This window comes from Pristiophorus japonicus, chromosome 4, assembly GCF_044704955.1.
Source record: "Pristiophorus japonicus isolate sPriJap1 chromosome 4, sPriJap1.hap1, whole genome shotgun sequence".
Classification (NCBI taxonomy): Eukaryota; Metazoa; Chordata; class Chondrichthyes; family Pristiophoridae; genus Pristiophorus; species Pristiophorus japonicus.
The window spans coordinates 205,231,801-205,258,990 of record NC_091980.1 but is presented as its reverse complement, the minus strand read 5'-3'; the positions used below and the strand labels follow the sequence as shown (position 1 = coordinate 205,258,990).

The following is a 27,190-nucleotide window of genomic DNA, read 5'->3' as shown; positions in this document are numbered from 1 at the left end:
TTAAATCTGAGATTGATAGCTTTTTGTTAACTAAAGGTATTAAGGGATATGGGCCAACAGTGGGTATGTGGAGTTAGGCCACAGATCAGCCATGATCTCATTGAAGGCGGAAAAGGCTCAAGGAGCTCAATGGCCTATTCCTGTTCTTATGTTCCTAAACCCAGAAGTCTGAGTTTCTCCGAATGCTGTGTAATTTAACTCCACAACATGTGTCTTTTGTACTTGGCTTGACTCCTGCTCCTCCTGACCCACAAGCAGTGCTGTAAAGGCATCTCCTTTCTCCCCAAGGTTGTCCTCGCCTCCCTTCAGCTGCTGGTTTCCCAAGGCCTGGGAAACCCGGACAGCCTAGGTTAAACCGGCAAAGCAGGTTAAATCTGAGGCTGTTAGCCTCGTTAAAATATTTAAATTGCCAACTCTCTTCCTGGGAGTGGGTTGGTTTCCCGCCCCATGTCCCACCTCTATTAAACCTAGAAGTGGGTGGGTTGCAGGCACATTTCAGATTTTTAAAATTTTAACATCTGACCCGACCCCAACTGATCTGTTTTTGGGTGATAATATTCAGCCCATATTATCTAAATAGTGATCTTCATTGTAATTATTGATGTGCATTTCTGCTGAAATCTTTATTAATATAATTAGGTACCAAATGTTACAATAAAAAGTTAATTAGTTTATCCATTGTTTTCCTCCATTGTTGGCATTTGGCCACTTAGTTAATCATTCCTATTGTATTTACTTAAAGCCATTATCAATTTGTAAGTTGTTTTCACATATCTATTGTTACTGACGTTTTCTAGATGTTCCCTTACGCGGTTTGTTTTGTGGGGAACAAGATTATACAAATACCTGTATTTTAAATAATGTACAAGTCTAAACTTGTATTGGGCTATTTTTAAAAACTGGACCAACTTTCTTTTTGTGACAGTTGGCTACATTTTGAATGATTTATGATTTAAGAAACTACCTTTATCATTTCCCTCTTGAATTTTCTTTTCTCCTGCTCTCAGGTATGCTGACTTTTAGTTTAGGCTCAATACTGGGAGTGTCACATGATTTAGTTTTGTTTTCATATGTTGTCTGCTGACCTTCTGTAGAATGCTATATTGATCAATCCATATCACAACCCTTCATGTAGTGGAGAATTAATATTTTCAATCTGAAGACTGCGCTGAGCCCCTTCCATGAAAGTAGATCAGTATCCTTCTTAAAGTAGCCCTAAGGAAATACTAATAGCATAGTCAGGAAAGGGTAAGAATTAAAATATGGACCAAAATGCTAGTAAAATGACAGGTTGGATAACTTGATAAATATGTTGGTGCATGTACTTTCATTTGGAACAAGACTATGGATCTTTTCAAAGTTCGACTCTCCTTCTTACTCTAAACTTCCTTATGTTAACTTGTGCCCACTGTTTCACACAATTTTTTCAAAAAATATGGGACAATTAGAAATTATTATTAAATAAGGAATATGGGCAGAAATATTTTATATAAGGTCGATGGACGGGTGGAATTAGTTACGAGGGAAGGCCACTGGTTCAAATCATATAAGTGAGTTCCATAAATAATTAGTGTTTATGGAGAAGATATTGAGCTGTATAATGAGAGGGTGGGGTTGAAATTAGTTAGAAAGAACCTTTTACTGCTAAATTTGATTTTACTTTAAACTTGACTGGAGAATTTTGAAATGCAAATTATTTCCAAAGTGAAGGTACTTTGAGTTGCAGTATAGATATCTTCAGTTGAGTCACTCAGTAATCGAATTGAAGCCATTGTATATTATTATAAAAGTCATTAATGAATATCCTGATATATTAAAACATCAGTCTCTCTTCCATTTCGTTCCCACTTTGTATCAGAATAACTGAAAGCTTAAGCCTGCCTTTGATGGCAGCAGGAGATATGAATTCCAGAGGCAACAATTGGTAGTAGTCGCAGCAGAAAAATAAAACTGAAGGATAAATAAGGGGCTAGACTTTCCATTATTATCGCTGTTGCCCAAAAATGGGTGATATTTCCGGCATTAGTGGTTGTTTTATTTTTCAGGATCGCCAGAATATCACACATTTTAAAAACCGCTGGTTTCACCTTTTTAATTTGGGCAATAGCCGTAGCGATGTGAAATGGGCGATAGCGATGTATTCAGTCGTGCAAGGCCGGCATCCATAGCAATGGTCGTTGTGCGCAGATATTTTTCAGGCAAAGAACTTTTCCTGCGATTCGGGAGGTTAGGGGTCATCAGTGAAGGAGAGAGAGAGAGAAGGTTGTGTCGAGGCAATGGAGATGGAACATGAGTCAGGAGTGTTGCGGAGGTTGCAGGGAGAAGGAGGACGAAAGCCTTTTCTGATGAAACCAACGAAGCCCTGGTCCTCGAGGTGGATACTTGGTGGGGCCAATTAACCTGGGGTGGGCGTGGGCAACCTCCCCCCCTGGATATACCAGCGAATATGGGCGAACATCGCCAAAGTGGTAACTTCGGCAAACCAGTGCCGCAAGCGCTGGAACAGCCTGATGTCATCTGCAAGAGTAAGTATTAAATTATTAAATTTATAATTGTAATGATACACTGACTCATTAATTAGAATGTAAATCTGCCAGATTGTAATTAAGCTGGGTAATCTTGGGTAGCATCCCTGTTGATATTTGGATTGGGGTCGGAACCTGCGCCACTAGGACTCTAACCCTGGGAGGGCAGTGTCCCAGGAATCATTCCGTGCAAATGTGCATTCGTAATCTTGCTGAGATGCCTTAAACTGAATCGACAGTATTATTATTTAAACGCTTTGATCGAAAATTGGGGCCAAAGAAATGACTGGAAACAGACAGACCGCAAACACTCAGCATTTCTACCACTTTAGTTTAGAAGGAGAATTATTAAATTATATCACTGCTTGTGTGCTGTGAGCAACTGTTTAACTTGGGCACCGTCTCCTTTCTGATTAGGTTGGTGGATGGGGGCACGACTGAGCATTGAGAGGCTGCTCAGCTTTGCCCAGACTGAGTCTCTCTGGCTGCCGTCAGTCACACAGTGACCCAGCCTGACTGATGGAGAGCTGTCCTGGCTCACTGTCTGCCCCCTTACTTCATGGTCCTGTCATTGCCAAGCTCACCAGTGGTCCTAATTCCCCCCCCTCGGGGACCTCCATCGATTGCAATAACCCGGCTCCCTCCCCTCAGACGGCGAATGGCACAGCCCGTGGATGGGACCTTTCATGGGGATTGTACGCGAGGGGGTTGGTGCTACGCATTAGTTCCTAATCACGATCTTATTAAATTTCTTCTCTGAATGTTTTAACCATGCATCAATTGCATACAAACCATATTGGCATATAACGTTAACGATGAATAGCATGTGCGATGACTAATTGTGGATTACAATATCTATTTTTCCCTAATAGTACCTAGGCAATTATCTTATGCCATGCTCTTGTCACATTTGCAGAAGAAGATATCTAAGAATCGGGCAGAGCAAAGCCAGGCCAGAGAAGGGCCTGCGGATCTTCTTCAGTTAACCGACCTGGAGGAGCGTGCCTCAGCCCTTGTAGGGGTGCATAATCGTTCTGCCACCCGTGGTGGTGCAGATCCCGTTGTTGCGCCACATGAGTAATGTGTAAACCAGTGGTAATTTAAAGTAATTTAATTATAATGTATGAATGATGTAATGTTATGCATGCAGCTTCTGTACTCTTCTGTACTCTCATGTTAATTATATGTAATGTCCCTCATTCACATTTATTGCAGTAGTGTTCCTCGTATATGCCTGCGCAGCGCAAGCATTCTCATGTCTCCCCTTCTCTTCTACTAACCTCAGTGATGTTTTCCAGCTCCCCAGGCTCAACAGGAGGCCCCTGGAGCATCACCCCAATTGCTGCAGGTCGTGCTGACCATGGGAGAAGAAGATGCAACCGAAGAGGATAATGATCCTCAAGGGTCGTCTGCAGTGCCTGCGGCCACATCATCCTCAACGGATGAAGTAGCGGGGCAAGCGGCTTGCAGCATGGCACTTCGAGTCGTCCAGTGCCCACGCCGACTCCGCGGACATGGGGCAGATGATTGCGGCAATGAGGCAAACGGCCAACTCCGTCGATGCCATGTGGCAGGCGATGGTTTTGGGATGGGGCACTACACCCCAAGGTACCATACCACTAACCATGTCGACAGATGCGAGTCAGGAGGAAGCAGTTGCTTCTGACTTGGAAGATGTTTCTTCAGAAACGTCTTCGCCTCAGCCTCCTGAATTGAATCAGCCAACGTCGCCCCCCCTACCTCCACAGCAGCAGCCCTCGAGGTGACTGCAAGATGACTTTGCCCCATTACTTGGGGCGTAAGTGGATGAGGGGGGGTAAAGGTAAAGGAGGGAAGCGTGGTCGCAGGTAAGGCGGGGGCGTACTAATCTATTTTAATTAAAATTGTTGCCTGTTATTATTATAAATTTGTTGAATGTTGGGGGTGGTGGGAGGGTGTTTTTGTAGTGTTATCGTGTTTTAGAATTTACTGTTGGGTGAAAAATGTTGTTGACTGTTGATGGTGGGGTTGGGGGGAGATGGGTGTTATAGTTTGTTTATACATTTTTTTTGCATCAATTGTTAAATTATTAAAAATTTTTATTGAACTTTACAATTGTTGTGCAGTGTCTTCTAATAACGTACGGTTAAACATCAATACAATGGTTGGAAACAATGGCCAGGCCAGGCAAGGATGAAACGTAATGCAACTGTAACTGTCACCAAAGTAACTTCATGCAAAGCGTTCATTTATGAGCTGTTGACACAACAGTCTTGCAGCTACGTAACTACCACAGGGCTTTTCCGGCTGGGGTGGGGGGGCGGCATGGGTTCATCGCCAGGCTGATTGTCCTCCCCAAGGTCCTCTTCCACCTCCCCTCTCTCCTGAGGTGGACCGGCGGTCCCATCTGGCAATTGTTGTCCTCTCCTGATAGCTAGGTAATGCAACATGCAGCACACCACAAAGAACTCAACGACCTGCTCAGGGTGGTATTGTAGGTTGCCTCCTGAGTGGTCGAGGCATCTGAAGCGCTGCTTTAGAACTCTAATTGTCTTTTCAATGATATTGTGTGTGGTTATATGGCTTTCGTTGTAGCGCTTCTCGGCTTCTGTCTGGGGCTTATGCAGGGGGGGGGTCATGAGCCAGCTGGCAAGGCCATATCCTTTATCCCCCAGCATCCAACCGTGACCTTGTGGCTGACTGTTAAACAGGTCAGAGATAGTGCTCTCATGCAAGATGTGCGCATCATGGATGCCCCCTGGAAAATTTGCATTTACTGCCATGATTATTTGCTGGTGGTCGACAATGAGTTGCACATTCAGGGAGTGGAATTCCTTTCGGTTCTGAAACACCTCTGCATCCTGTAAAGGTGCTCGCAGGGCGATGTGCGTACAGTCTATTGCTCTCTGCACCTTGGAGAAGTTTGCTATTCTAGAGAACCCCAAAGCCCTCTCACTCTCTGCCTCCCTGGTCATAGGGAAGTTTATAAAGTCCATCCTGCATGCGTAATGGGCTTCAGTCTCCTGTCGAATGCAGCAATGTGTGGCCTGCTGAGAAATGCAGCGAATATCGCCAGCTGAAGCCTGAAAGGAGCCCAATGCATAGAAGGAAAGTGTCGCAGTAACCTTAACCTCAACGGGCAGTGTGGTCCTGATGGTGCTGGTAGGCTGCAGATCTCCCTTAATTAGCTGGCATATCTCACTGATGACCTCCTTTCAGAAGCGCAGCACGTGTTATCGGACAAGTCCAGGTATGATCGCTTATCCCTGTAAATGCGTTGGGTGTAAGGTCTCCTCCTCCTCAGCAGTCTGCCACCTCTTTGATTGGGAATGCTCTTCAATGAACCTTCTCCCATCTCTATTCTGCAGCATGTGAGTAGACATCAATACTGGTTGAGAAATGACAGGCCCCAACACTATAAATGCCCTAATCTGTCTTCAAATATTTGTAAATTGTCCTCAACAAATACAATATAAACTCAAAATTGATCACAATGTGAGTAGATGATTGGCAAGATTCTAAAACGCCCTTAAAATCACTCAAGGATTACTTCAATGCTCCCATCCACTTCAAGCAGCCTTGTATTAAACTTCCTCCCATTTACAAAATGGCGTCCATACTGCCGGGTTAAGATCAGGTGAGTGCAGCTTTTCTTGAGCACCTTTTTGGGCGAGCAGTCATTTGGACGCATTATGGGCAAAATGCCGAAAGCGCCTGGTGATAATCTGGGCAATATTTGGATGCTAGTTTCTATTATAAACAGTATTCTGGGCCTTGCATGAATGATGACATTAGATTTTATTTAAAAGAATAGGCCGGGCGATTCAGCTCATTCCTGTATGGTGAAAGTTGCACTGGTGATAAATGGGCGATAATCGGGCGCTAGTTTCCATTTATCATCAAATATGGGCGATAAACAACATCTCGGCGCTTATATGGGTGCTAAATGGACAAATATGTGCCGGAAGTCTAGCCCGTTATCATTTGTAGCTTCCGGCCTGAATAGGATAATCCGAGGCTGGAACACCTTCTCGAGGTTAAGATGAAAATAAGTTGTGATTTGGTCACCTGATAAGGTTTGCTCTCAGTTTAAAAACCATAACGCCAGCTGTGTCTGGCGGTTTTATGTTGTGGTGTTATCCGTGGGTCAAAAAGACATGGTTTGTATAGAGAATTGTAATTGTAATCAGTGGGCTATGTTAATTAAGTGACTGAGAACAAGTGACTATAATGTGGAAAAAATGTTTACACTTCAAGCATTTCAAGAGGAGACCACCTATGTTTTGGGATTTGCTGCACAATGCAAATGCTATAAATGTGCAGAAATCACACCGTGAATAAAACACATTTATTTTCCTTCATATTTAGAATTTTGTGCGCTGCTTGTATGTGTATGTGATGTAACCTTGTAATTTGGCACATTTAACCTATTCGAATGAAATGTGTATTCATTGTAAATTGCAAACAGAAATCTAGATTTAGCTGTGGCTGCACCTTTGCAAGTCAAGATGACTATCTACATTTATAGCTGTGGTGTCCTGTTTTTGGATACAGTATCTTTCTCAGCTCATTGTATATTTTACATACTGAATTTTATTTATTTTAAAATTATGAATTGTACAATCCTGTTCTCATCCAACATCTACACACGTACTTTTCAGCAGCACCGAGTAACAGGCACCCAGGCTGATGGACTTCCCCTTCCCCCCCCCTGCTCCCCCCCCCTTGCCTGACTGCCTAACACAAAGCCAGCATCCTCTACCCACTCCCTGTTGCAAGACCCACTGTGCCCACAATTGAACCAGGAATTGGCTTCCACTGGAGCTTACCTCCAATGCCTACATACCCTCTTTGCTCAAACCTCATCTAGTTCTCTATGTATCCCTACTCTCTGACCAGGGTTCAACTATCATTGTGAAATGTTGCAGCATAGAAACAGACTATTCATCTCATGAATTTGGCATCTATGTTTTTTTTCCCCAGTGAGCCACTTCATCTAATACCACTCGCCTGCTCATTTCCCATACTATTTAATATTCTTTTTCAAACAATTAACTTCTCTTTTAATAGGATCTGTTGACTTTGCATCAACAATTTGTGGCAAGAGAAAACCATATTCTAATTACCAAATAATTTTTTTCTAACATTCCATTTTAATTCTTTTAGTGATACCTTAAATTTGAGTCACTTGTTACTGCCTCGCTGATGAACGGAAATAAGTCTTCACTAGTTGCTTTATTGGAACAATTCATACTTTTGAAAAGCTCTAGTAGTCACTGCATAACCTTCTCAATTCTAGCAAAAAGCCCTAACTTCTGAAGTCTCTTTTAATAATTCTCACCCTCATCCTTGGTAACAGCCTAGCAAATCTACACTGCACCTTTTCCTCCTATAATGATATTCCAACTGCAGCCTAAATAAGATCTTGTAGAAGTTCAACATTATCCCGTTTTTCTTTTGTATTCCATCACTGTGGAGACAAAACCAAGGATTATGTTTCCCTGTTTATGGCCTCATGCTAGTGCCTTTTTAATGACTTGTGTATCTGCAGACCAAGATCCCGCTGCTCCTTGACTCTGTTCAAAATCATTCCATTTAAAGTGTATTCCCTTTCCCTATTTTTCCAGAATGTATTACTTCAGTCGCTCTGCATTGATCTGTCCAGCTAGCCTATCTCTGTTCCCCTGCAGTTTGTCACAATTTGCCATACCTTCAAATTTAGTGCAATTGACAAATTTCAATAATGTTCTCTCAATTACTCATTTATACGTGAAGGTAAATAATAGCACCCCCAAGGACAGACCCCTGTGGTTAATCACGAACCATATTTTTCCAGGCCGAGAAACATGCTTTTATCCATATCCTTTGCTTTCTGTCCTCCAACCATCCCTTTATCCATAGAAACATAGAAATTTACAGCGCAGAAGGAGGCCATTTCGGCCCATCGTGTCCGTGCCGGACACCTTCCCCTTAATTCCATTTGGCATTATCCTTGCATAAATCTCTCATTGATACTTGGCACAACATGCTTTTTAAAAATCCATATAAACCACAACCATTCTATTTCCTTTATCTATCCTCTCTCGTTATTTTACAAAGTTGTTTTATATATAAAGTTGTTTTTTATATATCCTTGAAAGGATTAAAATGAACAGATTTTCTCCAGCGCACCTATATGGCTTACTAGTCTTTGTTTTTCACATTTGTGTTTATTATGGTTTTTTTTAACATTTACTTTGCAGGAACAACAGAGCGGGTATGCCTGATCCAGGGAACAGTAGAAGCTCTGAATGCAGTTCATAGCTTCATTGCAGAGAAGATCCGAGAAATGCCTCAGAATGTGGCAAAGACAGAACCAGTTAGCATCCTGCAGCCTCAGACCACAGTGAACCCGGATCGTATCAAACAAGTGAGTTACTAATAGTGCATAATACTAGAATCAGCAAGCACAGTTGGTGGTGGAGGAGGAGTATGACAACAACTTGTCAGGTGGCTAGTAGAGCAATGGCAACTTTAAAACTACAGGCCAGCTCAATCAAAGAGAATGCAAAATTAAGATAATGGTTAACAATAAATTAAAGGATGAGCCTTTTTGGCTACAACATATTTTGACTGGTGATCAATTGATGACTATGACTCAGCCATCATCCCACCACCATCCCAAAGCTGTGCTCATTACTTATGTGCAATGATTATTAATTTAGTTTTATGAAATGGAAGACAGCGAGGACATTTCAGCCATGTGGTGAAAAGTTTTTTTGCCCACATTTTTAGTATGGGCATTCTTTGACCTATCATAATGTTTTAATTTAACTAGGTTTCAGGGTGTAATAAATATTGACTAAGTATATTGTCAAAGGAAGATTGTCTGCAATGCTTTTGTATGAATAGACACGGGAAAAAGTGAAATCATTTTTATATAAAAGAGGAAATATAGTTCCTTGCAGCTTACATGTGCCTCTCATCTGCTTGTGCAGACAGTGATGACTGTAGAATTACTACCTCTTCACGAAACAATTAAATCAGGAGCACACATTTTAGCTCAGCATCATTCTACAAGATGATTTACCACAGTATATCTTAACTTTCCTGCTGTCTCTGCAACAGGAACCAGATAGTTTTCAGATATGTAATTCCTATTTGCTACGGTATTGGTCCCGAGCAATCATTCTTTTTGAAAATGATTGCTACCTGGAACTTTTTGTTTTGTACTGAAGTATCATTCATTTCATGGTCTAGAATGTGCAAAAGCATGGATATCCTTTGTAGCCTTTGACATAATTGGTTGCTCTGTGAAATCAGGTGTGCATTTTTTTAAATTATCAATTGACATTTGTAAAGGGATTATTAAAAACAGTGCAATGAATGAGAATTTGGAAATTGATTTGTAGAACAGCTATCCTTTGCAGCACAATTTAAATAAAGTCAACTAACAACTGCAGTACACTGAAATTGTGAATGCATTCAGTGTCTAAGCTCATTCTTGAGAACAAAAGTAACTTACAGTTCTTAAATTGGAATGCCCATCACAATTAAAGTTGCAGTACCCAATGATTCATTTCAAAACTTTGTTTGAAGCAAAATGTACACACACGACTATTATAAAGGAGCAGTACAGCAGTAGATTGGAACCACAATGCAATGTCAGAGTCTAAGAACATGGGGTTGTGGCTGCAGCTCTCCATATAGTACGTTTCGAATCTCATTCATGCCATCATGGAGAGCCAATGAACAGAATCCAGGAGAGAGATTTACCCTGGGTTGCTATCAGTGGAAATGGCAACCTAGGGTCAAGCTACCTGCCTCCTCGGCTAGGGAACACTTGAACAAGGGGAATTGGCAATGAAACTTACATTTTCTTTAACAACTCCAATAATAAGTGTCAAAAGGCGCTTGTGTTTTGGAACCTCCCGTGGAGCAGATGGGCAAAGACTTGCTTGATCTTGATTTTCAGTAAACTTCAATAAATACAAAATCACAAATACCTCCTTAATAATCTTGTATCAATGATTCTTCCCGTCAGCTGTAAAACATGAATACCTTTGGCACGTCACTTGTGCTGTGTAGTACCAATTTCTTGGCATGTGATTTGCTCCAAACCAGCAATCCATCAGCAGCAATTTACAGAAGATAAAATAAAACTAAATGGTAAAGGTTGTTCTTGAGGTAGAAACATTCACGTTCTTGTGTTGGGGGTTTTCCATCTCGTGTCAAAAGTCAGCCACGTTTCACAGACATTTGATTGGAAGGAGAGATTATCTAAGAAAGTTATGGCATTATTTGTAGTTTTGTATGTATTGAAAGCATAAAAGTTCTGCGCATAACAACCTTACTTGGCTTCACTGCACATAAACAAAAAATGAGGTTCTTTCAAAGGGAGGGATTAAATGAGACACTGAAGAGAATGTTTTTATACTGTGACCTGTAGCGATGTGGCATCTCCCCTATCCCGGTGGCAACCTTGTAGACCTATGGAAAGCGACATCTGTAGGGTTGCCAACTCAGGTTGGATGTTTGATCACGTGACACTTGCCCACAGTTTACAAATGTTATTGCATTTATTTTATAAAGGTTGGGTCCCCTGTAATCAATTGTCTTTATAATGGTTTTGTGCTAGCAGCTGTCTACGCAAGAAGTGTTGAGAACCGGGAGGCTGCCTGCAAGCAACCAAAGGAAGTATGCAGGTGCAAGAGCTCTACTCTACTCCCAGGTTGCAAGCAGCAGTGCTGGGAGCTTCGTCTTCCATTTCAGCAGATTACTGGACATTCAAGAGCATTGCTACCACTAGCTCTGCCCAGAAAACATAGTTATTTGTAGAAAGGATCTAATCCTTAATCAAGTGTTATAGCTCAGGCTCCCAAGCATGGCTCTGCATGATGCATGCCTCTGCATTAAAACCGATGCCCACTGTTAAAGGTAGCACCAACAGATCTTCAAAAGGAAATTACATTTGTATTGTAAGCAAAATCTCCAAACTCACTGGAGGTAGCATCACTGCTGTTATCTTTAACTTTGGGACCCTGGGATACACTTCAGACTGCAAAGTGGGCATGTCCATTTCTACATGCTGATCTGTGAGAAAATGAATTTGTGTTTATTCCCTCCTACAGACCTTGGACCTCAGTCATCATTTCTTATTTATGCAGCCAGATGCATAGCATTGGGGGAAATTTAATAAATATTTTCATGCAATGAGAATTCAAATGAAATTATCTGGGCCTTTCTATTTATATGTGATGCCATCAGTGTGGAAGAGCAGATTGATTTTTGTTTGAGATTTATAATCTGGCAATTCCAATGCTGCTGCCTCAGTGTCTTTAGAGCATCAGTATTATAAGTAGCAGATCGAAGGGTCCTGGTGGGGAGCAGAGATCGGAGAGTCCTGGTGGGGAGCAGGGGTCGAAGGGTCCTGATGGGGAGCAGGGGTCGGAGAGTCCTGATGGGGAGCAGGGGTCGGAGAGCCCTGGTGGGGAGCAGTGGTTGGAGAGCCCTGGTGAGGGGCAAGGGTCGGAGAGCCTTGGTGGGGAGCAGGGTTCGGAGAGCCCTAATGGGGAGCTGGGTCGGAGAGCCTTGGTGGGGAGCAGAGGTCTGAGAACCCTGGTGGGGGGCAAGGGTCGGCGAGCCCTGATGGGGAGCAGGGGTCGGAGAGCCCTGCTGGGGAGCAGGGGTCGGAGAGCCCTGGTGGGGGGCAAGGGTCGGCGAGCCCTGATGGGGAGCAGGGGTCGGAGAGCCCTGATGGGGAGCAGGGGTCGGAGAGCCCTGCTGGGGAGCAGGGGTCGGAGAGCCTTGGTGGGGAGCAGGGGTCGGAGAGCCTTGGTGGGGACCACGGTTCGGAGACCTGATGGTCAGGAACCATTGGAATAGCGGAGAATAAGTATGCTGGCAGAAACCACTGGTGCGAAGCTTTTCTATTCTCCCAGGTTACTAGCAACAATGCTTAAGTAATTCATTTGTCACTCCAGGAGAGTTTTGGATAATCAGGAATGGTTGGCAGCCCATTCAAAAGATGCAGTGAAATGGCGCAGAAGCAAATGGATAAAGGCATTGACTGTAATAGAAATGTTTGCACAAATACCACCTTGAAACAGTTACTGCTGCTGCCAAAATACAAACAGCTATTATTTGGGAACGGTGCTCACACAGGCTCCAATGCAGCCTATATTAATGGAAACCCGTCTCTGCCCTGTCTATTGGGCTGTCTATTGGGCAGCATGACTGCCCCTTAAAGCTCTGCCTCCTCATTGGGGCATTGGCATTGCCCAACTCTACTCGCACTTGTTAGAGGTTGGGCACCCAACCCTTCCTCCACAACGCCATCTTCCATGGGTTTTCTCCCCATTTCCCTTACTTATTTTCATGGTTCACCAAGAGGAGGACGAATCATTTATACAGTATCTTATCTGTTTTTCGCTTTATGGGCACGAGCTTCAGTAAACCATATTAGTAAACCGTTTTAGTTTTGAGTAAAAATTTCCAGTTTTAGTTGAACGTTTAGTTCTGCCATTAAAATCTGTGTCTGTGGTAAAGTCTGTCTCTATAGGTTGTATTTGTTTGCTGTAATAAAAACTATTTCTTCTTAATGTAAGGTAGATTTGTTTCTTCCTTTGTCTTTCAAATGTTCTTTATTCTGCCTTTCGTTAGGTTTCTCAGTCTCACATTGTTCATCTTATTTGTTCTATTTTTTTTTTGTTTCGTTTTACATGTAAGTGGTGCTGAAATAGCTTCACTGCCTGTATGGGACAGGAGAGGGATCAGAGGATTGATTAAGCCGATTGTGCTGCTTGTGGCCTTGTCTTTTTGCTGCCTCTTTCAACCTCCCTCCTGTAAAAACAGCCCCAGCAACAAAACAGTTTCAGCAGGTGAAAATCGGAATACACAAAACCATGTTTTGAAGTTGTTCTGTATGAGAATAGCCCTCTAAGTATTAATGGAACTTTTTTATGCTCCGTATGAAAATTGTGCAAACCTCATTGCATATTTGGTGTAAGGCTGCATCTTCAAGGCAAAGCTGCCTGACTAATGAAGATTTCACACATAGGATTTTGCACAATGTTGACAGATGTGACATTTTGCACTCTACTGAATATATTTTAAATTGAAAAAGGAATTTGGAAAAGTTATTTTCCCATTCTAGAGTTCATTAAATAGGATTTTTTTGCAGACAGTCTTCCTTTGAGCCATTTGAATAACATTTGTGCAACACAAGAAAAACTTACAAAAAATGGCAAACAAACATGATCTTGAATACAGATTTCTGAGAAAATCAGATGTGCTGATGATTAAATGTTTCCAAAGTTACAGTGGCCCTTTGAAATACCTATAATAAGGTAATAAACATTTAATCCCATTTTGAATTTTAAATCTCAAAAATTATTTTGGAATACTGGTATATTGAACTTACTCCCTGACTTCAAGTAACTTCTGAAGACTGGTCATAAATTTGAATATCTTCATTTGGCATGGCATACTGATTTACAGTACAATCTGTTCATACCATGCATCAATGTATTTAACTTTATTATAAATATTTTTGTTATGAATTTATGTTTTATGGGTTATTTTACATATGATAATCAATGTTACACTCCATACCAAGGAAAGTCTAAGCAGGCCTGTTCAACAGTCCTGGCTGAGATGATATCCTACAACCCCTTGAACTGCCAGCATGGTATAAATGGCATTTACTTAGCATTTGAATTGATAAAGCATTTGCTACAGTTGTGACTAGTTCAAAGAGGTAGATTCAGAAAATCAGTTTTACAGAAATCTGTATAGAGAAATGTTGTTCAAACTTAAAGAATTTGCTCAAATTTATTCATGATATTTGTTCATGCTCAAAAAGCAGAGGTGGTTGTATATTTGTTCTGTTCTACATCTGCCATAGTAGGTAGCAATAATTGAAAATTATTGAAAGGGCATATCCTATTGAATCATCATCATGGCTTTATAATTTAAAATTTATTGGTGAAAAACACAGTATTTCTCTAGACACCAGCTCTTCATCGTAAATCTCATCCATCCTTCATTGGCGTGAGCTGGCTGTGGATGAATAATTATGGAAATAATGCCTAAAATGTTAGCCGAAGTAAGCTACCTTGGACTGTTTGCAATTTTGTACATGGGATTGTTCAGTATAAGGCTTAAGGTTGGTGATTTCCTCCTGAATTGCTTTATTCCCAGACATTGCCATCTTCCCCAACTACCACCAAGTCCTCTCCATCTGACCCCATGACCACCACCAGAGCCAATCAGGTACAGTATCATCTACCATCTACACCATACTTTCACAGGTATAGAGAACATTGTACAGCCACGCTGGGAAGGAGGCCTTTCCTGGACTTGAATATTTTGTAACAGGTACATTTGTTAATAACTAGCTTTAGATTAGACAAGTGTACTAATTCCACAGCAAAAATATGATGCTGCTTATTATAGAACATCCTGCAATATTGTGGACTTTTCTTTTGCTTTAACGAATGAACTGTTTCTGGTGAGAACCGAAAATATATATTTGTCTCCGTGCCTTTTTGTTTCCAATTTTCCCTTCACTAACCATTTTGCCTTTTGCCAGAAGTAACCCATCTGTCTGCTCAACTGAATGTAGCATGAAGATGAAGATGCTAGTTATCTAAACAAGATTAGTGGTTATTACTATTGTGCATTATGATGTAACTCCCACTGTGTTCTAACTAAACATTTTGTAGATGACACATTACAAAAGTTCCAACATGTTAATGATGAATTTACCAAATGTTTGACACTGTTGTTCCAAAAAAAGGTAAGACCAGATGTAAGTTTTATTGACAGCATAATTTGTGTATGTGTGTGTGTGTGTGTGTGTCTTTCAAAAATAAACCAATTACATAAAACTTAGTATCATTGCAGTCTTGTAAATTATAGAGCTGATAAGGCTGTATAGCAGTGTTTAGGATGTATTTTATTTTTGGGGCCTAGCCTTAGATCAGTTTGGGGCCAGGAGGGGTCCTCTCACTGAAAGCTCTTAAGAGTTCAAAGTGAAATGATTTTTCAGTGATGGCATGTTTTCATTGTTAAATAATGTCTTCATTAAGCATCATTTGACCCTTAATCCACAGTTTTAGTTGCATAGATCTTTGGATATAGTAGGGCACTAGAAATGAAAATTCCATCCATGCACAATAGAGGAATGCTTTGTTGAGGTAAAGGTAGAGGCCTTTATCAAAGTAATGCAAAGTTTTGCATTCTATCTGATCAGCACTACACAATACCTGAAGTTGTTTGAAATATATAAAATTGAGATGTTTCATCCCCATTGAGTTCTTCCTTGGCCTCACCTCTCCCTATCTCTGTAATCTCCTCCAGCCCTACAAGCCTTCGAGATCTCTGTGCTCCTCCAATTCTGGCCTCTTGTGCATCCCCGATTTAAATCCCTCCATCATTGACGGCTGTGCTTTCTGTTGCCAAGGCCCTAAGCTCTGGAATTCCCTCCCTAAACCTTTCTGCCTCTCTACCACATTCTCCTTTAAGACGCTCTTTAAAACCTACCTCTTTGTCCCAAGCTTTTTGTCAAAAGTTTGGTGTCAATTTTTGTTTGATAATGCTCCTGTGAAGCGCCTTGGGACGCTTTACTACATTAAAGGCACGATATAAATACAAGTTGTTGCCACAAAAAGCAATGTAATGCATTACCCCGATGGCACAATATATAAAAGGTCCACTGCTATAACCTACATTTTGCTTTCCTCTCAAAAACAGCATTAATCCTACAACTGTAGACCCTTTTTGCAGAAAGAGTGATCATGGAAAATACTATCCAAGTATATATGGATGGTTTAGCTACAGTACCTTTCTACAGTGTTTATTTTCCTCTGGTTAGCAAACGACTTAATTTCTGAAGGTTGATGTTTTTAACAGTACAGCAATGGTCAGTTTTAATGTTGGCTATTAATTTTGAATCTCTTATCATGGATATTAAGGAAATTACAGAAAATTGTGCACTATTTAAGTTAGATTTGAATTACTCTTAGTCCAAGAAGTATTTGGGCCGTACAAAAAATTCCAACTACAGTCGGAAGTATATGGCAATTGTCCAAATACATTATGCTTATGCACTGCAATTTTTGTTCTTGAGGTGAATGTAACTAAAAACCAAGTTGCTACAATGTAATACAAAATTATTCTTCCTGCTTATCGCAATATAAAATACATTCTGTTTTGCACAACTGTATCATAATATTACCAAATTTCATCCTTGGTTTCAAATACTGACAAGGTTAAGGATTATTTGTGCATTGTTCTCTAAAGCCTCCACTGTCCCTAAATTGTCAGACTGCTTATCCGGTATGCAGTACTGGGTGAAGAGAAATTTCCTCCAACTAAATATTGAGTAGACTGAAGCCATTGTCTTTGGTCCCCATCACAAACTCTGTTCCATAGCCACCGACTCCATCTCTCTTTCTAGCATCTGTCTGAGGCTGAATCAAACTGTTCGTAACTGTAGTGTATTTGCTTCATGGATTCTTTGCTTAAGGATTCATAGCAACACATTACTTTTAAGAACTATTTGGTTTATTAGCAAAAGGTTTAATAATCATTACCAGTTCATTCATCAGACTCACAACCACCTGCCTACTCGTGGATCCCCCGAATCCAACTGTCTGGGGTTTTATTCAGTCTTGTGAACATCACGTGAATGGCTAAGCCACTCCCAACTCAACAGCTCTACAACTCTTTTTGGGGGGTGGGGGGAACAAAATAAACGTTCGATCAAATGCCCCCCGATCTGGGGGACACTCCAGACACTTTTAACTGCCCCTTTATTTTTTTTAATGTTTTTGGGGTTTTTTTGTGATTTTTTTTTTGGGGGGGACATTAAAACCATATATTTTACAAGTGCCCCCTATAAAAGGGGGGGGGGGGGAACACTAAAACCGGCAATTAAAATAAATTAAACTTTAAAACATATAAAATCAAATTAAAATTTGGTTGCCAGGGGTAACGATACACTCCAGTCCCTCTAGCGCCCGCCTCTCGCGGAAGGCCGCGAGCGTACCGGTGGACACCGCGTGCTCCATCTCTAGGGACACCCTGGCCCGGATGTAGGCGCGGAAGAGAGGCAGGCAGTCGGGCTGAACGACCCCCTCGATCGCCCGCTGCCTGGACCGGCTGATGGCACCCTTGGCCATGCCCAGAAGCAGTCCTACGAGGAGGCCCTCGGACCTACCCGCTCCCCTCCGTACAGGGTGCCCAAAGATCAGGAGTGTGGGACTGAAGTGCAACCAGAAATTGAGGAGCAGCACTAATAAATAATGGAACAGGGGCTACAACCTCGCGCATTCAATAAAAACATGGAACACGGATTCTTCCAGACCGCAGAAATTGCAGGCGGCCTGGGAGCCCGTGAACCGGTTTAAAAATTTATTGCACGGGACTGCTCCGTGCTCCACCCTCCAGGCCAAGTCCCCGATAAATAATGGGAGGACTCCCGTGTAGAGTGCACTCCATCGGGGACCCCCGCCTCCTCTGGACGGTATGATGGTACGCCATGGCGTGTCTGGACGGCAGACGAGGATGGCAAGGTTGAGAGTGTGCAGGAGCAGCCCGTACAGGAAACCCCTCCGCGCAGAACTAAAAGGCACGGAGGGGATTTCCCGAGGCGGCTCAAGTTGTGAGGCGCCGGCTCCCGAGGGATGTTCCGGGGTTTGGCGTCGATGGGGAATTCCGTCCGGACGGGGGTCAGTTCGGACGAGATGTCCCCACGTGCTTGAGCCTCCTTGACACACCTAACAGAGTCAGGGCCCAGAGCTGTTTTTAGCGACTCGATGGCATCGGCCGCGCGGCGGACGTCGGCCGAATTTAGGCGCCGTGCCAGCATGTCTGGCGCCATCCAGCCCGCTCCTCCGCCATCGAGCAGGTCCCTGACCCTGGTCACCTCGCCCGTCACAGCCCTCTCGTCCGCCTGCCACCTAGTGAGGCTGATTCAAACTGTTCGTAACTGTAGTGTATTTGCTTTATGGGTTCTTTGCTTAAGGATTCATAGCAACACATTACTTTTAAGAACTATTTGGTTTATTAGCAAAAGGTTTAATAATCATTACCAGTTCATTCATCAGACTCACAACCACCTGCCTACTCGTGGATCCCCCGAACCCAACTGTCTGGGGTTTTATTCAGTCTTGTGAACATCACGTGACTGGCTAAGCCACTCCCAACTCAACAGCTCTACAAACCTGTGAGTATACACACATGCTATGCACACATTACCGTAAGCATAGTGTATAATTTGACCCTGAAATGAGCTTCCAACCACATATCCGCACCATAACTAAGACCGCCTATTTCCACCTCCAAAGCATCGCTCTACTCCACCCCCGCCTCAGCTCATCTGCTGTTGAAACCCTTTTTACCTCTAGACTTGATTATTCCAAACGCACTTCTGGCTAGTCTCCCAAGTTTTACCTTACATAAACTTGAGGTCATCCAAAATTCTGATACACGTATCGTAACTCGCACTGAGTCCTGTTCACCCTTCACCCCTGTGCTCACTGACCTACGTTGGCTGCTGGTCCGGCAACACCTCAACTTTAAAATTCTCATCCTTGTTTTCAAATCCCTCCATGACCTCGCCCCTCCCCATCTCTGTAATCTCCTCCAGTCCTACAATTCCTCCGAGATATCTGCACTTCTTTAATTCTGACCTCTTGAGCATCCCTGATTTTAATCGCTCAACCATTGGTGGCCATGCCTTTAGCTACCAAGGCACTAAGTTTTGGAATTCCCTCCCTAAACCGCTCCGCCTCTCCACCTCTCTTTCCTCCTTTAAGATGCTCCTTAAAACATATCTCTTTTACCAAGCACTTGGTCATCTGCCTTAATTTTTCTGTGGCTCAGTGTCAAATTCTGTTTCATAACACTCTTGTGAAGGCGCTATATAAGTACAAGTTTTTGTTGTTGTTGATTGAATGATAGCTGTGCTGCATTGAGAGAACTGACTCCAAGCAGCATTATTCAACATCTCTCTCGCCTGTGTTGGAATGTTAAATTGTACATAAAATAAGCAGATGATGAGTAAAAGTTGACATAACTACATACTGCTGTGCAAAATGCAGAATATTATCATATTGCGTGAAGAACTTCTGTTCCATACTTAGCTGTACATACATGTGATGTTACATAAGTTAACCAAATGAGTTCCCAGTGCTGAAGTAATTGAATTTACCAGTTTGCCCAAGCCAACAAGATATTAAAATGTAACTAAAAACTAAGAATACATGGTATTGATGTTTCTTAAAATGATTTGAAAATGTTTACAGCAAACCAGTTTTCCCAAGTTGCAAGTCAAAAGGCATTTTTATATTGGTGCCTGGGATCTGGGAGAGAATAGTGCTGAAAATAAACTGATAACTTTAAGCAGTGCACTGCTCTTTTTACTGTACCTGTGTGCTGTTGATCTTCATTCGAGGGTTAATGGGAAGAGGCTCATATTTTCAAATCTCTGTTCTTGGAACCCATAAAAAGTGGGCTCCATAATGAGAAGCATTGTTTGCCTTTTTCCTGTGAGAATGTGCTATCATAAATGCAAGTAATGCATGCCTGCCTTTGAACACAAAGCAGCTAAATTCTGCAGTTTATAAAGTGCTTTGTCAAGTGCTCAGAACAGCAGCACTGCTCAAGCAGTGCTTTCTTCTTGACTTCCCATAGATCCATGTGGAGTTGTTTATCAGTAGCTACTCTAAATGACTATATGCTTTCATCAGGGTTTAAAAGCGGAGATAAACCATGGGGAAAGCAGGCATATGAATGCTGCAGCCTAAGCTGAAAATTGGGAATATACTGAACAGGTTTTCAATTACAGTGAGTACAGAACATTCACATCCAAAGTGTAATTTCCTAATCTTTTAACAGCCCTTCCAAATACAAGCTATTCATTAATCATAATTGTGTAAATCCCTGGTTAGACCACACCTGGAGTACTGTGAGCAGTCCTGGGCATCATACCTCAGGAAGAATATATTGGCTTTGGAGGGAATGCATCGTGGATTTATCAGAATGATACCTGGACTCCAAAGGTTAAATTATGAGGAGAAATTACACAAACTAGGATTGTATTCCCTGGAATTTAGAAGGTTAAAGGTGATTTGATCAAAGTTTTCAAGATAATAATGGGAACTGATAGAGTTGATAGAGAGAAACCATTTCTGCTGGTTGGGGGGGTCTAGGGCGGTGGGGTGGGGGGGGCGCACATAGTCTGAAAATTATAGTCAGGCCTTTCCGGAGTGAAGTTAGGAAACATTTGTACACACAAAGGGTGGTAGAAATTTGGCACTCTCTTCCACAAACACCAATTGATGCTGGGTCAATTGTTAATTTTAAATCTGAGATTGATAGATTTTTGTTTGATATGGGGCAAAGGTGGGTATATGGAGTTAGATCACAGATTAGGCATGATCTCGTTGAATGGCAGAGTAGGCACGAGGGGCGAAATGGCCTACTCCTGTCCCTATGTTCCTATAAGCCACAATGCAGTCATTAGTGTAATATGTCTTTTACTTGACCAGTGAGCAATCCCAACTCTCCTCTATACAGATTGCAATGTACATATCTAGAATAACTTTCAGGACACCTCCGATGGTTCACCAAAGTTATGTAGTGAGTAGTTGAGCCATATAAACAGGAAAGTCCCAGGTTCAGTACTGATCTGTGTGGAAATAGATGATCTCAGCCAGTGTGATCGCTGGGGCACCACAATTCATCTCAGTTCTCTCGGCTTAGGGAGAGAAAAATTAGCATGATTCACACTCCTAATGCAGACCTTTTCTTGAAGTATATGTGTGTGCAAGTCAAGTGAGACAGGTTCAGGCTCAGCTGGTCAAACAGCATGTTGAAATTCACTGTCAAGACTCTCACATGAATGCTGGTGATTTTGGCGAAGTACTGGAAAGTGACATGTGCCTGTGAACTAAATCCCAGAGTTCATTCAACACTTCCATGAAAGGAAGGGAAAGCATTGAATGATATCCTTCTCACGAGTGAAATATGAAATACGTTATGCAGGCTGATTTGATCATACATTGTTTTTTCATGTTGCATTCCTTGTATAACTTAATGTAAAAATGTTATTTTGAAACACATGCTTCTAGTGCAGTGAAGATCATCTTGAGATCTGCATGGCACTAATCACAGCAGATTTCAATATGACTTTTGAATGCAAAATATAGATTTGTGTATCATAACTGCAAAATTATAGAATATCATGGTATACTTGAAGCTTTCTTTAGTTTCAGCTTTATTGGTCTTGAGTGCTTAAAGCTACATTGTTTTATTTGGAACAATGATGATCAAAATTGATACATTTTTATTAACTGAAATTGTTTTTATAAAACTTATAATGAATTGGAGGTAGGTGCAGAAGTATTACAGATCACCTTCCTCAAAACTCCAGCTTTTGAAACTGAATTGCAGTTGTCCTTGTAACATCTTGGAGGTGTGAGCAGACTATGTCTGCTTTAAGTTCATTATTCTGTGATAAATAACACGTCTGACATTTGTTTGTAAGAGTAACCGTGATTAACATTCACATCAGTGCGTTGATAATCCATTTGCAGTGCAGCAGTAAATTGGAAAAGGTTGGAGAGAGGTAATCTCTGACCTGTCGACATACTTTATAGGTAAGTAGCAAAGTGAGATTAGCCGACATGAGCAATTTATCACTATTGTGTGTTGACCAAGATTAGGTTTATCTGAAGAAAGACCGAGACTGGGAGCATAATGTACACAATCTTAGAGTTAATAAGACCCAGAATAAGGCTTGCTTGTTGCCTAGGAAACAAATTGATTTTTGTTTTTTTTCCATTATCACTTAAAGGGCATTGCAGAGCGAAAACAATTTTTGGTCTTGAATGTTAAAAAAAAGCTCGACAGCACACAAACCTGTATTATTAGACATTCGTTACTTGCAGTGGCTTAGCCAAAAAAAAAAATGCTGTTTAGTTTTTGTTTGCTGGATAACTGGGGCAAACCCAAACACGTGCATTTCTTCCAAGCCCTCATGTTTCTCATTGACGGCAAAGTCATTAACTTCTAACTGAATTGATATCAAAAGAAATGATCTGCAATTGTGTAAAGTTTCAGTGCTATGTTTGTAAAAATGTTGGAACTATTTTGATCTATCTAATGAATTGTTGAGATTTTCCTGGGGACTTGCACCATTATAATGGTGCGTCTGTGTTGTAGTAACCCTTGAATGGGGCAAAAGAAAGAGGAAATTATGGAGTAAGTGACTTGCGCCGTTAATCATGCCACTCCATATTTTCCTGGGACCTTTGCGCAGCTCTGCCATTACCTTTGCCAAAGAAAGTTAGAAGATAATTATCGTAGTTCTGACCCTCATTAAAATCAATGGCTATCTTGATTTTCCTGCATTTCACCAGTTTTCATGCCATTGGCCACATATACTAAAAAATAATGTTCTAAGTGGCCTGGGAGAAGCATGATTTATTGCTTCAAGATTGGATTTAAACTCCCAGTTGTTAAAAATGTATTATAGTTGCAAAGATTAAACAACTAGGATCTTTGAATAACTACTTCCTGCACCTGGGATTTTGAATTTTAATGTTACCATGCCGTATGTCCAGAGCCCATTCAATTTATGAAATTGTTTTCAGAAATTAAATGATTCCTCTGTTTTCCCACAGTGCGCAACCTCACTAAAGCCACTAATACAAAAAGCATTATCTTTTCCATTATCTCTAATTTGCTTATTAATCACTATTGTTTCAATCTGCATTCTGCATCTGAACATGTTTGATTTTGAATAGTAATCAGTAACCATTTTTATATTAATCTCTCAGCACTGGCATATTAAATATGAAATTGTAATCAAGAGATGGACTAATTTATTATCTTCAGTTCCTTCACCCAAGCTACTATGAAATAAAATGTACTTAATCCATTTTCAAAGGCATGTTTTCTTAATAATGTGAACCCTTCCCCTCCTCCCTCTCTTCAAATACAATTCCTTGCATTCTATATAAATGTTTTGGGTAATCTGCAGAATAGAGTTTATTTGGTTTTGGGAAGCCCATAACTCAACTAGGAGACAAGAATGTGAGCCTCCTCTTTATTGGCATTCCTCTTTATTCAGCATTCTCCACGCACTGCAGGAGTGGATCCCTCATCCTATTCCAATGGATGCATTTTCTGCATTGCTCCCTCTCATCAGCCCACACAAGCTCTGATTCGGGTTTCCATCCAGCAGTCAGGGTGCACCTCCAATTACTGGGCCAGAATTTGCAGAGGCTAATAACAGCGAACGAACAGTGTTCGCTGTTCTTATCCCTTTGAAACTGACCACAACTGGATGTAGCGCATGCGCATCCTATGGCAGAAATCCTGAAGTTGCGATCAGTCATTCACTGCTGCGCTGTGCACGCACACAGGCACAGACACGCACACACACACACACCACACACACCCATAGCCGGTAATCAGTGTAATCAGGGAAATCAGTGAAACTGACAAAAACATTTCCATGGTATTATTGCTGTTAAATACCCCATTAAAAGTTAGTCCTTATTGGATTAGGTGTAACTAGGGTTTTGCCTGCTAAACAAATGTTATGACCCTGAAAAAACTAATTGTAATGCTGTGGAGTGTCAAATTTCTCCATAATGATGAAAATTACAAATTTTAAGAAACTTTAAAAAAAACTATTTTTAACAAAATTGTTTATATTTATTTCAGCTATATCTTTTCCACATGTGAAAACCCCAATATTTGTTTCGCTCTCTAACATTTTTTTAAAGTCTGAATTAAAAGCAACTGCTTCATATCCCAGTTCCCTTTCTGTGAGAATTCTGCATTGTGATTCACTGCTTAGACAGCTTGTTGACGTCACAGCAGCTCGGACTAGGAATTCCCTATTATTCTACACTGATCTGACTTCCGTGTCGATGAAGGCAAAGTTCTCGCCACAGAGATCGCAAGATCTTTGTGGGCAGCTTTCTTTGGGGCCAGCGGCTGTAATGTATTTGCTTCATGGGTTCTTTGCTTAAGAATTCATAACAACACATTGATGCTCACAGGTTTGGAGAGCTGTTGAGTTGGGTGTGGCTTAGCCAGTCCAAACTCAACAGCTCTACAAACCTGTGAGCATACTCACAGGTGCATACATTACAGCGGCAAACACATTTACTTCGCCACTGACTGCAAATTCTGGGTTACTGTAGCCAAGGTTCAAAATGAGCGGGCACTCTGATGAGCTATCTGCTTTTTATGGAGGGTGGGATCAGCCAGTAAGCATTATGACATCACTTTCTGCAATGTTGATCCATGATCAATAGGACAAGGGACAGACTCCTGCAGTGTGTGGAGATTGTATCTATTTGAAGACCCTACAGAGGTAAGCAATCTACTTTGGTCTTTGGTATGTTAGTAATTTACACTTGATTACAGAGGAAGCTGAGCCCAGTTATGTGCACTAATCCATACTACTCAGGCTCTGCTGCCAGCAAAGAGCTTAAATTAAACCTTTTTGTAAGTAGAGGCATTATGGCCTCGATATTAATCCTCTCCACCCCCCTCCTCCCGCCGCCGCCGCCCCCCCCACCACAAGACGGGAGGGAGAGGGTCCTAAATGACCGACCCCTTATCCTGAGCCTATGAGCCCTAGTTCTGGACTCTCCAGCCAGGGTAAACAGCCTCTCAGCACCTACCCTGTCAAGTCCTCTAAGAAATTTATACATTTCAATGAGATCATCTCTCATTCTTCTAAACTCCACAGAATATATGCCCATTCTACTTGATCTCTCCTCGTAGGACAACCCTCTCATCCCAGGAATCAATCTAGTGAACCTTCATTGCACCCCGTCTAAGGCAAATATATCCTTCCTTAGGTAAGGAGTCCAAAACTGTACACAGTACTCCAGGAGTGGTCTACCAAAGCCCTATTTCATTGTGGCAAGACTTCTTTACTCCAACCCCTTGCAATAAAGGCTAACTCATCATTTGACTTCCTAATTGCTTGCTGTACCTGCATGTTAAATTTCTGTAATTTGTGTACAAGGACACTTAAATCCCTCGGCATACCAACATTTACTGGTCTTTCACCATTTAAAAAAAATTAAACTTTTCTATTCTTCCTATCAAAGTGGATAATTTCACATTTCCCCACATTATACTCCATCTGCCACCTTCTTGCCCACTCACAACCTGCCTATATTCCTTTGCAGCCTCTTTGCATCCTCCTCACACTTCCTTTCCCACCTAGCTTTATATCGTAAGCAAACTTGGATACATTACACTCAGTCCCCTCATCTAAGTCATTGATCTAGATTGCAAGTAACTGAGGCCCAAGCATTGCGGCACCCACTAGTTACAACCTGCCCACCCGAAAATGACCTGTTTATTCCTACTCTGTTTTCTGTCCATTAACCAATCCTCAATCCAAGCTAATATATTACTCCCAATTCCATGAGCCCTAATCTTGTGTAACAACCTCGTGTGTGGCACCTTATCGAATGCCATCCGCTAGTTTTCCCCTTACCTACCCTGCTACTTACACTCTCAAAAAACTCTAGTTTGGTAAAACCAAGGTCAGAGGCTGGGTATTCTGCAGCGGGTGTCTCACCTCCTGACTCCCCAAAGCCTTTCCACCATCTACAAGGCACAAGTCAGGAGTGTGATGGTATACTCTCCATTTGCCTGGATGAGTGCAGCTCCAACAAAACTCAAGAAGCTCAACACCATCAAGGACAAAGTAGCCCGCTTGATTGGTACCCCATTCACCACCTTAAACATTCACTTCCTCCATCACCGACGTACCGTGACTGCAGTGTGTACCATCTACAAGATGCACTGCAGCAACGAACCAAGGCTTCTTTGGCAGCACCTCCCAAACCCACGACCTCTACCACATAGAAGGACAAGAGCAGCAGATGCATGGGAACACCATCACCTCCATGTTCCATCTCCAAGTCACACACCATCCTGACTTGGAACTATATTGCCGTTCCTTTATCGTCACTTGGTCAAAATCCTGGAACTCCCTAACAGCACTGTGGGAGAACCTTCACCACAAGGACTGCAGCGGTTCAAGAAGGTGGCTCACCACCATCTTCTCGAGGGCAATTAGGGATGGGCAATTAATACTGGCCTTGCCAGTGACACCCATATCCCAGGAATGAATTTAAAAAAAACCAAGATTTCCCTTTTCATAAAACCGTGTTGACTCTGCCTAATCATATTATGATTTTCCAAGTGCCCTGTTACCACCTCCCTGATAATAAATGTTAGCATTTTCCCTACTACTGATGTTAGGCTAATTGGCCTATAATTCCCAGTTTTCTTTCTCACTCCTTTCTTGCACAGCAATGTTACATTTGCTACCTTACAATCCACAATTTCTGAAGCCACCTTTTTTAAAACCCGACAATGTAGGCCATCCAGTCCAAGGGATTTGTTGGCTTTTAGTCCCATTTATTTCTCCAGTACTACTTTCAGTTCCTCATTGTCATTAGGAACCTTGGTTCCCCACAATTTCCGATAATGTTTTTTGTGTTTTCTACTGTGAAGATGGATTCAAAATATTTGTTTACCATCTCTGCCATTTCCTTATTCCCAATTATAATTTCTCCTGTCTCTTCCTTTTTACATACTTGTAGTAGCTCTTACAATTTGTTTTTATATTTCTTGCTAGTTTATTCTCATAT

At 41.7% G+C, this 27,190-nt stretch overlaps 1 protein-coding gene across 5 annotated transcripts in view; it reads left to right on the top strand.

Moving 5' to 3' along the window:
• The window catches only part of LOC139263244 (RNA-binding protein Nova-1), a 356,330-nt gene that overhangs the window by 252,443 nt on the left and 76,697 nt on the right, over positions 1-27,190 (top strand). For all 5 annotated transcript variants that reach the window (XM_070879014.1, XM_070879013.1, XM_070879012.1 and 2 more), the window contains exons 3-4: positions 8,747-8,913; positions 14,685-14,756. In XM_070879014.1, coding sequence (XP_070735115.1) covers positions 8,747-8,913; positions 14,685-14,756 — 239 coding nt within the window. The remainder of the gene's footprint in view (positions 1-8,746; positions 8,914-14,684; positions 14,757-27,190) is intronic.